Consider the following 13,372-nt stretch of genomic DNA (forward strand, 5'->3'; position numbering starts at 1 on the left):
CACACACACCTACTGTGATTAGCTTTATTTGTCGGGCAATTGACTTCACAGCTTCACACCCCTCTCCCTTTTGTTGTTGTTTAATTGCTCTCACTCTGTTCTCATGCTCCCACGGTTCTGACACCCACAGAAAATACAGAACACTGAACACAGAACGTAGAACACATAACGTAAAACACTGAATGCAGGTCCACAGTCCACAGGTGCAGCGGAACACTAGAGGTCCCCTTTGCTGGTTCTGAGAGACCTGATACATGGCTGGTTCTAAAAGGATACAGGATAAAAGTGATGAGTCATTTTTGGGGTCGGTTTGAAAAACAGTGTCACAGCTAATCTGTAATCCTCAAAGAACACTGTCTGATCAGATTAGCAATGCAGATTTTACAGTTGAGGGGTTGAAGTGAGACAACGGGAAAAAAGCCTCAAGAGAAGCTTAAAAGTGTGTGGAAGCTCTTCTCAGGATTCATCTGGGCGTCCCTGGTCTCATCTCCCTTCTCTGGGAGAAATGAAGCATTGAATTATGTTCCAGATAATAAAATCATGGAGGCTCCTGTCTATAGGGAATCTTGGTTATTATTTTCTATTTTGCCTGTGTGTGTTTCCTCAGTGTCTCTGTTACAGCACAATGCCAGTGCTTGGGATGAGTTATCTATTAAATTGATGCAGATCATGAATGGGCTTGCTGACTGTTTTGCCACAGGACGTTTGAACAGGTCTTCTGGGAATACAGGTTTAATGCATCCCTCCATCCAGCTGAGTAGTGCATTGCTGAGTTTTCACCAAGACTAAGCATCGACAAAATTGTGTGATGTGAGAAATGATTTGCCCTTGGTGAAGATGGTCTTTTCCCCGTTTTGATATAAATCAATATTTAATAAAAAATATAAAAACAGAAAATGGGGTCACCGAAACAACTAGATTGGGTTTGAGGGGGGCATTATATCGAAGTGCAACATCGCAAACATTCCTGGAAGAAATGATGAATATAAACACCAGTGATGTGTATTCTGGGGATGTGTTATTGAGTCTCAGGTGAAAACACAACCTGACAGATTTAGCTTTTTCCATTCGTCAGGAAACAGAGATTTCTGATTAGATGACACAAACCCGGATGTATCGAGAAGCAGCCATGTGGCCATGTTGGTCAGTCAATCCTGCTACCTGGAGGAGCGTGAAGAAGCAACTGCTATTACTGTGGTTGCCTTCAGTCATGTTTATGGTTCTTTAGAGTACAGTACCTCAGTCTCTACCTTGAGAACCCCTGTACCTACAGAAGCTAGAGAATCTCAGTCTCAAACTACAGAACCCCTGTACCTACAGAAGCTAGAGAACCTCAGTCTCAAACTAGAGAACCTCAGTCTTTACCTAGAGAACCTCAGTCTCCATCTAGATAACCTCAGTCTCTGACTACAGTATCTCAGTCTCTACCTAGAGAACCTCAGTCTCTGACTACAGTATCTCAGTCTCTACCTAGAGAACCTCAGTCGTGATATACAATATCTCAGTCTCTACCTAGAGAACCTCAGTCGTGAACTACAGTATCTCAGTCTCTACCTAGAGAACCTCAGTCGTGAACTACAGTATCTCAGTCTCTACCTAGAGAACCTCAGTCGTGAACTACAGTATCTCAGTCTCTACCAAGAGAACATCAGTCTGTACATCATGTAGCTCAAGGATTACACCACCATAGCAAGCCTGTAAGCTTTGCGTGTACCCAGTGTGTGTGTGAGTCTTTCTAACCGGCCGTCTGTGTGTGTTTCAGGATTACGCTGAGAGGGAGAGGACGATGGCGTCCGCTCTGGAGGACCTGAGAGCCAACTTCTACTGCGAGCTGTGTGACAAGCAGTACCTCAAACACCAGGAGTTTGACAACCACATCAACTCCTACGACCACGCACATAAACAGGTAACCCGCACTCCCGCTTCGCAAACAGCCCGATCCAGCGAGCGTTTGTAGTTGTTTCTTTCTCTCTCTCTCTTTCTCTCTCTCTTTGTCTCTCTCTGTCTCTTTCTTTCTTTCTTTCTGTCTCTCTCTGCTTTGGCTGGAGGAGATGTGAGACGTCTGGTAACAGAGCTAACGCTCCACAGCTCTGCAGGAGTCTCATGTGGACCTCTATAGCTGTCAAAAAATGGAGTTTGAATGGTTTTGAAGTCATTGTTGCTTTTAATACGACTGAACTGCTTTTCATACAGAGGGCCCTTTCTTCACGTAGTCCTTTCGGGAGTGATTTATAACCCCACCACAGCTCTCTGACTGCGCTCCGAAGCTAAAAACATAAAGCACCTCTCTCTTGCTGTTCTGCACAGTCAGAACTACGTACATTGGAGCACAATGACCTCAGCAGTGGCATTATGCGTGTCCCTTTCTTTGCCCGCCATCAGTGAACAGCTCCGCTTTTCCCGACGCGCGCTAATCCAGCGATAGCCGCGAGCCGACAGTTTCCAGAATCGCGCCTAATGGAGAGCTAAAGATTTAATTCCAGCGTTTGTCCTCCTGTTTGATACGAGTGCTGACCCTGTCTCCTCTGCTGCTCACGCCCGCTGCATAGCAAGTGTCTCGGGGGTCTGGCCTGCTGTCAATAGCAGGGCTCAGCGCACTATTGACTGCTCCCTTCTCCACCCCTGCACCGTGACAAGGCTATTGAACACAACAGCGGGAGAGGCGAATGGTGGATTACGGCTGGGGATTCTCACAGCCAGATACACACACTGACACACAGACACACCTGTGAATACAAAAACGTACAGTGACACGCACGCACACCGTTACGCACGCGCACATAGGCACGCTCACACACACAGACACACACTAGCTTGCTTCCTGAAGATAAACAGAAACACAGCAGGCCGCTCCAGTCAACCCTCCTTCTGCCCCTTATTTCCCCTGCAACCTCGCTCCTACCTCACATCCATGGTCTTGCCCCATGGCCTCCCCACTGTGCTCCCCTTGCCCCTTGTCCTCAGCCCTTTATCTGTTCTGTGCCCTCTGATCTCCTGCCTGTATCTCCCCCCGCCCTCCCCCCTGCCCTGCCCTCTGCCTCCTAGAGTTCTATAGATGAGGTTATTGCTCTGCTCAGACCTCTGCTGTTCCTGTCTCTGGCCACCAACCAATCCAATGATAGATGTGAGGTCCAATCCCTTGCTCCTGTTGAGCGCAGTGTCATTAATGTGCGGTACTGAGGTGGCCTTTTTATTGCGGCAACAGTATCCATCCAAACTGTCACAGGCTTTAGTTAATATCTCTGTCAGGCTGATAGATTTTGAGAAATGTTTAAAGTGTGGCACATTCAACTGCATTTTAGTTCTGCTATTTACACAGCAAGAGAGACTAGATTATAGTAGTGGTTTCTGCAGTCACATGATGCTCTATTAATATCCTGGATGGGAGACCAGGTCAGTGCCAGAGGTCAGCCTACCTGATGTCAGGTGGAGACTACATCCGCTTGACATAAATCCTCCTCCTCCTCCCCACTCCTCCCCCTCTTCTCCACTCCTCCTCCTCCTCCCCACTCCTCCTCCCCCTCTTCCCCACTCCTCCTCCTCACTCCTCCTCCCCCTCTTCCCCACTCCTCCCCCTCTTCTCCACTCCTCCTCCCCACTCCTCCCCCTCTTCCCCACTCCTCCTCCTCACTCCTCTTCCCCACTCCTCCTCCTCCTCCCCACTCCTCCCCCTCTTCCCCACTCCTCCTCCTCACTCCTCTTCCCCACTCCTCCTCCTCCTCCCCACTCCTCCCCCTCTTCCCCACTCCTCCTCCCCACTCCTCCCCCTCTTCCCCACTCCTCCTCCTCACTCCTCTTCCCCACTCCTCCTCCTCCTCCCCACTCCTCCCCCTCTTCCCCACTCCTCCTCCTCACTCCTCTTCTCCACTTCTCCCCCTCTTCTCCATTCCTCCTCCTCACTCCTCCTCCCCACTCCCCCCCTCTTCCCCACTCCTCCTCCTCACTCCTCCTCCCCACTCCTCCCCCTCTTCTCCACTCCTCCCCCTCTTCTCCACTCCTCCTCCCCCTCTTCCCTACTCCTCCCCCTCTTCTCCACTCCTCCTCCCCACTCCTCCCCCTCTTCCCCACTCCTCCTCCTCACTCCTCTTCCCCACTCCTCCTCCTCCTCCCCACTCCTCCTCCCCACTCCTCCCCCTCTTCCCCACTCCTCCTCCTCACTCCTCTTCCCCACTCCTCCTCCTCACTCCTCTTCTCCACTCCTCCTCCTCCTCCTCCCCCTCTTCCCCACTCCTCCCCCTCTTCCCCACTCCTCCCCCTCTTCTCCACTCCTCCTCCTCCCCACTCCTCCTCCTCCTCCCTTTCACCTCCCCTGCCAGGGGAAATACAATTACGGCAGCCTCCTCAAACAGGAAGGTCAGAGTGTTACTGAACTGTGTCTAACAGGTCTCAACATGACAGGAATAGCTAATGTTAGCATCTCCCGGGGCATCCTGCAGGATCCAGCGCTGTTTATATCCACACAGCCTGACTGTCTAGCAGGGCCACGGCTAGCACACCATCACACAGCGCAACTTGTATTATCACAGAGCAGCATGTATTAGCACAGTGCGGTTAAGCACAACAGTTTATAAACATACTGCCAGGTAGGGTAGACAATATATTTGCACAGCATCGAAAAACGTTTCTGAGCGTTGGCTAACAAACATAACACAATACCACAAAAGCATACTGTGGTACAGCCTCCCACAGCACAGCACAAAGCCCAGCATGGAACATCACACTGACTAGTGTGGAAAATAAAACGTTATTGTAGAGATTGCCATCACTTCCTATTTTTTTTTTTTTTTTTTTTTTTTACCAGCATTGTGTACAACGCATTCTTTTCTCCATCCCCAAAAATATGTCTGCCTGTGTACGAGGTCAGCACATTACCTCTCAGTAGGTTTAGGATACTGGCTGTTTTGTTTTGGCTAATTTCAAATGTATATCCCCGATTGACCATGTCTGAACAGTCTATTGACTTTTAAACTTTGTGTCTGTGCACACGATAAAGATATGCAATCTTATAACCAGGTCCAATCCTGGTCTCTCAGTTTTCTGTGACATCACACCCAGGAAGTGATTCCACCGTGCATCCCTGTATCAGATAGCACTCATCCGAGGAAACAAATGCAAATTAATATCAGTGAGTTTGATCTGGAGTAAATAGGACAATTTCATGCACTTTAGCAGTCTCAGCTGAATCCAGTTTCTATTTGGGCAGAAAATAGGTTTGATGAAGCATGAAGTTGCTGTGAAATACCTTTATTAGCCCACGGCTCTGAGATTTCTTATCTTCACTGCTGCGTAACACATCACAATATGGGAGACTTCACATTGCACTTTCACTCAGTTCACAAGCCACTATTGACATTGCAATGCAGAACTGTTAGGCACTGTTGAGATCACAATCCATTGTTGTTGAGTTTGTGTTTCTTTCTGTATTTACCATCCAGATATGTAGCGTGGAGCCTATAATTACTTACTCTATAATCTCATATATTCACAATATGCTGCCTCATTTTACTCACATAATATAAGGACAAGACCTGCAATCCATAGACTGTGCATGAAGAATATCGAATTATGTGATACATATGATAACCTAAGAGGCCATGCAGTCACACTTTACATTTTGTCCGTTTTACCATGATGATGAGTTAATTTAACTTGTTTTCTCGAGATCTCAAATCATTTGTCATTATCTCAAAATAACTAGTGTAATTTTCCTGATATGCTGGGATCATGTTCTCCAATGTGGCAAGACAGTTGCAGAAGTGTGTTCGGGTGCATTAGTGTGTGTTTGGGGCATAAGTGTGTGTTTAGGTGCGTTAGTGTGTGTTTGGGTACATTAGTGTGTGTTTGGGTAGGTTAGTGTGTGCTTGGGTAGGTTAGTGTGTGCTTGGGTACATTAGTGTGTGTTTGGGTGCATTAGTGTGTGTCTGGGTACTGCAGACTGTCTTTCTGAAAACTTTCTAACCGTCTTCTTAGATGACGCCCTGTAATTATCCATAACAGCAAGGCACAAAGCCATTTGTGCCTGACTGTGTCAGAGCTTGATTGAAGAGATTTGTGATGCTGATCAATATTTTCCTCCTCCTCTGACACTGCTACACTGAATGATGATTCCTGCGATAATTTAATAGACCAGACAATCTTTTTGTTTTCTGAAGATCTCAAATAATTGGTAACACTTTATAATAAGTCAACGCTTTTTGTCATTTACAAAGTGTTAACTAATAGTTAGTTAATCCTTTAGAAAACATTTTGAAACATTAACAATACATTATTAAATAGTTAATAAGCTTATTATTAAACACTATGTTGATCATTAATAAACACTGTTAAAAATTATGTATTTTATTCATAATACAATTCATAAGGTGTTTGATAACTGCATTATCATACTTTATAGACAGCTTGTTAATATAGTTGCAAACCAGTAGTTTAAAAGGTGTTAATGGTACATGAGCTGGTATAGAAAGCATTAGCAAATGGTGAACAAACCATTTACATTACCTTTATAAAGCATGAGTAAATAAATAACTAACAACATATTTACTTATGTCTTTAATTAATGTATGCCAAGTCAAATACAGGATGTACACTATGCTTTGCAGATATCTTAACAACTATTTTATAAAGACTTACTAATGATGCAACTTCTGATTAGTAATGCAAGTTATAAAGCATTTACTAACTGTTAGTTAAGGCTTTTGCGTGACCTAATCTAAAGTGTGAACTATTTATGCCTTATTAAGCATTTATAGAAAGACTATAGGCCTATATATGTTGTGTTTTTGTTTTTTAGAAGAAATTGCTGTTAATTTATTTACCTGGGTAATAATATTTTATTTTATTTCCATTAAGAAGCGATACAGTAGAATTGGTATCAAAGTTGGTTACCCAAAGCTGTATTTTATTTAAAAAAAATGGCTGTAATAAACTGCAAATGTTCAGCTACTCCTCGACAGGTCTGAAAACGCCTTTGAAAGCAGAGATTTGTTAAAACGTTTGTTAACCGAGACCGTAGGTCGAGGGTTACAAACAAACAAATCGTTTTAACATATTGAGGCGACAAAGCGTTTGCTGACCTGTCGAAGAGTAAACATTTGGTTTCTTATATACTACAACAATACGTGGGAAGATCCCAAATCAAACACGGCGAATCTGGAGCAGACGCCATCTTGTCAGAGCTATCAGCTGCATTTGTACTGGTGACGTCACTACACCTCCAAGGCAACATATCAACAACTCTTTTGAGAACGTCTTCTGAACCAATAAGAACAGCATATTAGTTCAATTGCAACAACAGTACGAGCGTTCTGATTGGCTAATGGGTAGTCATACCAGCCGCGTATTAAGTCTTTATTCTATGCGCGTATTGACCAGCGGTCTGATACGTATTCTTATTGCCCTCCGCTGATGTCATCTTCAAAATGAGCGAGATCGAGGAGTTTTACTATCCAGATGACAATGAAGACATCAACAGCGACGAGGAAATTCTTAACTTTCTAAAAGAGCAGAAAAGTGTGAACACAGAGATATAAACGACAAGCGCTAGGCAGATTGCTAGGTTTGGTTGCTCAGATTTCAGATTGGTTGCTAGGTAGGTGCTAACACCTGAAACACACCGTGTGAAGACTTGAGTAGAGCTGAACAAAACGACATGTTTTAAATGAAAAGAGCTAAAAATGCCATTATAATGAACAACTTACTAACCTCGACCATTCGGTCATGCCGGGAAATATCAAACTGAGGTTATATCGTATCGACCGCTGTCACTCTCGGCTAGTAGAGCTAAGTACTGCAGTTAGTAAGACACATGCCTGTCATTACTTCAATAAAATAGTAATTTTGTGTATCACATTGTGTTGTCTCTGTTTCCTTTTGAGAAACGTATGTTCAGCCATTGTGAATGTGAGGTTCGAGAATGGACAAGAATACCTTAATAAATAACTTATAAATGTTTAATAAGGCATAGATAGTTCACACTTTAGATTAGGTCACGCAAAAGCCTTAACTAACAGTTAGTAAATGCTTTATAACTTGCATTACTAATCACAAGTTGCATCATTAGTAAGTGTTTATAAAATAGTTGTTATGATACCTTTGTGAATGTGAGGTTTGAGAATGGACAAGAACACCTTAATAAATAACACAAAAGCCTTAACTAACAGTTAGTAAATGCTTTATAACTTGCATTACTAATCACAAGTTGCATCATTAGTAAGTGTTTATAAAATAGTTGTTAAGACATCTGATAAGTATTAGTGTACATCATGTATTCGACTTGGCGTACATTGATTAAAGACATAAGTAAATATGTTGTTAGTTATTTACTCATGCTTTGTAAAGGTAATGTAAATGGTTTGTTCACCATTTGCTAATTGTTTCTATACCAGCTCATGTACCATTAACAGATTATAAACTACTGGTTTGCAACTATATTAACAAGCTGTCTATAAAGTATGGTAATGCAGTTATCAAACACCTTATGAATTGTATTATGAATCAAATCCATAATGTTTAACAGTGTTTATTAATGATTAACATAGCATTTAATAATAAGCTTATTAACTATTTAATAATGTATTGTTAATGTTTCAAAATGTTTTATAAAGGATTAACTAACTATTAGTTAACACTTTGTAAATGCCAAAAAGCATTGACTTATTATAAAGTGTTACCAAATAATTTTCTCTTGGGAAAACAAAGTTTCATGCTCTCGAGATCTCGAGCAAATTATCCCGCTATCTTGGGAAAACACAATTTGTTATTTTAACGACAAAAATAACTTGAGATCTCTAAAAAACTAATACGATTTAACTTATCAAAGAATAAATATATGAATAAATGGCCTCTTAGGACTTCCATACAATTAACAACTTGCAGTTATACCGACTATTAGGTACATGCTAACAGCTCAGGAGTTTACTGTGTGCTACAAGATGTGGTGACAGACTGCACATGCTAATATATGCTAACAGATGTGGTGACAGATTGGACATGTTACTATAAGCTACCATGTACCTGTTCTGTCCACACAGAGGCTGAAGGAGCTGAAGCAGCGAGAGTTTGCCAGGAATGTTGCATCCAGGAGCCGCAGGGACGACAGGAAACAGGAGAGGGCGCTGCGACGGCTGCACCAGCTAGCAGAGCAGAGGAGGGAGGCAGCATGGTAGGTGGAACAGCGAATGCATCCTCAAGCACAACAGGGGAGGGAGGAGGGAGGGAGCCAGCAAGCAGAACAGAGGATGTAGTTGGAATGGTATGGAACAGCCGGCATCCTAGCTAGGAGAGCCGGGGATGGCATCATTAGAGAGAGAGTCGACACCAGGCAGACAACAGACAGCACTTATACACGGGGGCGGCATGATGCCGGCTTTGTTTTGCTCAGTAAACAAGCAAAATGGCGGTTCTTCTTTACAGCAATGTTGAGGGGTCTCATTTCCTTTTTCTTTCAGTGCTCCAGGGAGTGGGCCCAAGTTCAAGTCAACTACTGTGGCGGTGGAAAGCAGCGTTTGGCACACCTGCAGCCGAGACACCTTCCACGTGGACGCGTGCAGTAGAGAACCCCTGCTGGACGGGCCCTCAGACTGCCAGAACCCCTCCCTCCAAGGGGCGGGGCACCACACCCAGTCCTCCACCAGCCCCTCCCCCAGCTGCAGCTGCAGCAGACAGGCCTCGTGGCCCTCCAGCGGCAAGGTCAAGAGGCAGACGTCCAGACGCAAGGTGGCCTTCTCCATCTCCCTGCCCAAGAGAGCCTCTCTGAGGCTGGAGCCGTCCGCTGCCGTGTTCTGCGAGAGCAGGGAGGAGGGAGCCAGAGACTGGGCCGGGAGACAGAGAGTCTCCCTGCCTCTCATGGACCTCCTCTCCTCCCCTGTTGTGGACCACAGCAGGGACACTGAGGAGACAGGACTCGACCACAGCAGGGACACTGGGGAGACGGGACTCGACCACAGCAGGGACACTGAGGAGACGGGACTCGACCACAGCAGGGACACTGAGGAGACGGGACTCGACCACAGCAGGGACACTGAGGAGACGGGACTCGACCACAGCAGGGACACTGAGGAGACGGGACTCGACCACAGGGATGACACTGGCGTACAAAACAAGGACCTCCCTCACCCTGCCCTCTCTCCAGACAGATGCAAGGTAGGGGTCGCGGGTCATGGGCCATCTCATGGATGGGAAGCACCAGACCCTGAAATGTGTGCTCCTGTGTTGAGCTCTGGGGAAGGAGCCAATCCTCTCAACCTCCCTCCAGGCCCAGCCGTCTCCAACAGCAACACCGCAGCCTCTGACGTTGGTGCCACCACTGCTCTCACAGAGAGCTCAGAGGACTCACTAGCGCACAGCTCTCCTCAGAGCAGCCAGGAAACCATAGAACCAGAGAGGCAGGAGACCAGAGAGCATGTCCCTGGAGGAGAGGACAGTTTGCCTGGGGAGGAGAGCCAGCCAGTCAACCTTTCTATGGAGACGATCCCCTCTGAGACTCCCTGCTCTTCTCCCCACAACCCAGAGGTACAGAGATTGACAAGTTCACCTCTCAACAGTCCCAGTAACCCTCCCTGCGGCCCAAGCCAGCCTATCTCCAGACCCAGCCAGCCTATCTCTAACTCCAGCCAGCCTCTCTCCAGACACAGCCAGCCTCTCTCCAGACCCAGCAGGCCGTTCTCCTCAGTAGTGAGCCGGGACGGAAGCACGGTGCTCCAGTGGCCGTCAGAGATGCTGAGCTTCACCCAGACACAGCCCTGCTTGTCTTACAGCTGCAACCCCCTTCTCTTTGACTTCAGGGCCTCTCAGGGAAGGACGAGCCAGTCTTTACCCTCATTGGCAGAGAAGTCCGACACCAGCCCGGAGGAGCCAATAGATATGGACCGAGATAGCAAAGAGGCGTGCCTCGACCAGGTCCTCAGTCCAGTCAAGAACGCGTGTGAAGAGAGCACGCTCCAGAAGCACCAGGCCTCCCTCAGCAGATGTGAGCCTTCGGACAGTCACGGCCACTCATGCCCAAGACGAGCCGAGAGGTGGAGGAGCAGGGACGGCCGTCATTACAGGAGCCACAGGAAAAAGAAGAGGCGCAGGAGGAGGAGGAGACGACGAGAAGAAAGGCGGGAGGATTCCGACGGGGGAGCGAGAGATGTGGGGAATTGCTGCGCATTTCAGAGACGAGCCGAGTGTTGGGAGGGACTTGATAGCCAATTTAGAGGCCCCACTTCACAGCAAGTGCAGCCATTAGACAAGTCAAAGCAATCAGCTCAGAGCGTTGCTGCCGCTGCCGAGGTGGAGGAGGAGGGAGAGAGGGAGGAGGAGGAGAAGAAGGAGCAGCAGCAGAGAGAGGACAGGGAGGAGGGGGAGGGGGGGGAGGAGGAAGGGCTTGGGGCAGGCTTGGCCGAGGAGGTGGGCAGCAGGAGACAGGGCCCAGCAGGAGGTCTAAACGAGCCAGCAGGAATTCTTTCTGATGAGACTTCCGTAAACACAGGCCAGGTGCTGGGGAGCCGCAGGGGAGAGCATTTACTGACAGAACTACAGACAGGTCCATCACAGACACAAACACGTCTGAAAGAATCCCAGCCGGCAGAACAGATGCAGACAGAACTTGCACGGATAGAGACAGAGCCATCTCAAACGCACCCAAAACTGACAGAGGAACCACATACAAGGATTCTACCGACCGGAGAAGAACAGACAGATCGACAACTGAGGGAATTAGAACCTGCGCCCTCGCAACAGCCATACTTACACGGCTGCCACAAGAGCCCAAACCACCGCCCACCTCCGCAATCACCTGAGAGAGGAGAGAGTTTGTGTAATAAAGGGGTGGGCATGCACAGCGTGCATGGGGAGACTCTGCTGAGCGTGGGGAGAAAGCGGTGTGCAAGCCGACCAGAGATGGAAGAGGACTGTGGAGTCAGGACTGGGTCAGGACTGGGGGCCAATGGCTCCTGTGGTCCAGAGAGAGCTGTGACTGACCTGGGAGCAGGCTCTGGGGCTGGGGGGTCTGAGGGGTCCGGTGGGATGGGGGCATGTGCTGAGGCTGGGGCATCGGGGTGTGTCTGCTGTCAGGACAGTCCCCATCAACGGAAGAGACCACGGATGTACAGTGCCAGACCTCTGAACTCTCCACCTCCCCAGGACACTGGGACAAAGCTTGATAGAAACGTGGGAGATCTAGCGAACACAACCACAAAATGCCTTCATCTTGGAGAATCCCTTTGCAGTTCCGGTGCCCAGCTTGCTTCGCAAGATAGTGTGGTTTCCCCAGCCTGCTCCTCACAGCCCAAGACCAGCTCAGTATCTCCCCCCTCTCTACCTGTGACTGTCGACCCCTCTCCAGCCTCACCTGACTCCCCCCAAGACAGGGCTATAGACCACCCGAGAGGACCTGGGGCAGACCATGAAAGTCCTCCTGAAAAAGGAGCTGTCTCCCTGTTGGTTCAAACCCCTAGCCACAGTGTCCCCAGTCAGCAACTACCCACCCCCTCCATCCAAAGACCATGTAGCCCCTACCAAAGGCCATCTAGCCCCTTCCACAGAGCTACTAGCCCTGCTTGTACTTACCACAGGTCAGCTAGTCCCTACCATAGAGCACCCAGCCCATATGCTAATCCAGCTAGCCCATATGCTACCCAAGCTAGCCCATATGCTAATCAATCCAGCCCGTATGCTACCCCATCTAGCCCCTATGCTAATTCAGCTAGCCCATATGCTACTCCAGCTAGCCCGTATGCTAGGCCATGTTTCCACCCCCATGGTGAGCCGGGCCCAGGAGTGGAGAGGCATGGCTGCCTGGTTCAGATCCACACCCACAGGCACCTCCTCCAGCAGGTGTTTCCTGCCAAGATCAAGGGCGTCCTCCCAGGTTCACCTGTCCATGTGTCTCCGCCCCCCATGCTTCACCCTGTCCACCTGACCTCCGGTTCCATCACCCTCCTCCAACACCACACTGCCTTCCTTCCCCCCCAGCCTCCTCTCTACCCTCAAGTCTGCCCTCCGCCTGCCCCCCCTCCTCCCTACCCCACCCCACCTCAACTCTCTGTGGTGGCCCCCCCTAGTTTGCACCCCATGACCATGACCTTTCACCCCCTCCCAGGTCCTCCCCTCTACCCGTCTCTGTTGCAGTCACGCCCCCTCCTCCCTCTGCAACCCATGTTCTAGCCACACCCCCTCCACTAGCCACGCTCCTTCCCCTGCAACCCATATTCTAGTCAAGCCCCCTCTTCTAGCCACGCCCCCTCCCCTGCAACCCATGTTCTAGCCACGCCCCCTCCTCTAGCCACGCCGATTCCTTCACCTGCAACCCATGTTCTAGCCATGCCCCCTCCTCTAGCCATGCCGATTCCTTCACCTGCAACTCATGCTCTAGCCACGCCCCCTCCTCTAG

The 13,372-nt window shown here is 48.3% G+C and overlaps 1 protein-coding gene across 1 annotated transcript; it reads left to right on the forward strand.

The window, feature by feature from the left end:
* The first annotated feature begins 1,137 nt into the window (after positions 1 to 1,137).
* Positions 1,138 to 13,146, forward strand: znf804a (zinc finger protein 804A). Its single transcript, XM_067254111.1, has 6 exons — positions 1,138 to 1,143; positions 1,763 to 1,906; positions 9,030 to 9,160; positions 9,447 to 12,001; positions 12,438 to 12,554; positions 12,758 to 13,146. Exons 1-6 carry the CDS (start codon positions 1,138 to 1,140, stop codon positions 13,144 to 13,146), a joined length of 3,342 nt encoding a protein of 1,113 aa, XP_067110212.1.
* The last annotated feature ends 226 nt before the right edge of the window (positions 13,147 to 13,372 follow it).

This window comes from Osmerus mordax, chromosome 2 (genome assembly GCF_038355195.1).
Source record: "Osmerus mordax isolate fOsmMor3 chromosome 2, fOsmMor3.pri, whole genome shotgun sequence".
In the NCBI taxonomy this organism is placed as follows: domain Eukaryota; kingdom Metazoa; phylum Chordata; class Actinopteri; order Osmeriformes; family Osmeridae; genus Osmerus; species Osmerus mordax.

What these genes read in the sequence shown, in the direction of transcription:
- znf804a (XM_067254111.1), top strand. An exon ending in TGGGGGGTCTGAGGGGTCCG is followed by an intron (nt 12,002 to 12,437) that starts GTGGGATGGGGG and finishes TCAAACCCCTAG; the next exon opens with CCACAGTGTCCCCAGTCAGC. An exon ending in CCTGCTTGTACTTACCACAG is followed by an intron (nt 12,555 to 12,757) that starts GTCAGCTAGTCC and finishes AGCCGGGCCCAG; the next exon opens with GAGTGGAGAGGCATGGCTGC.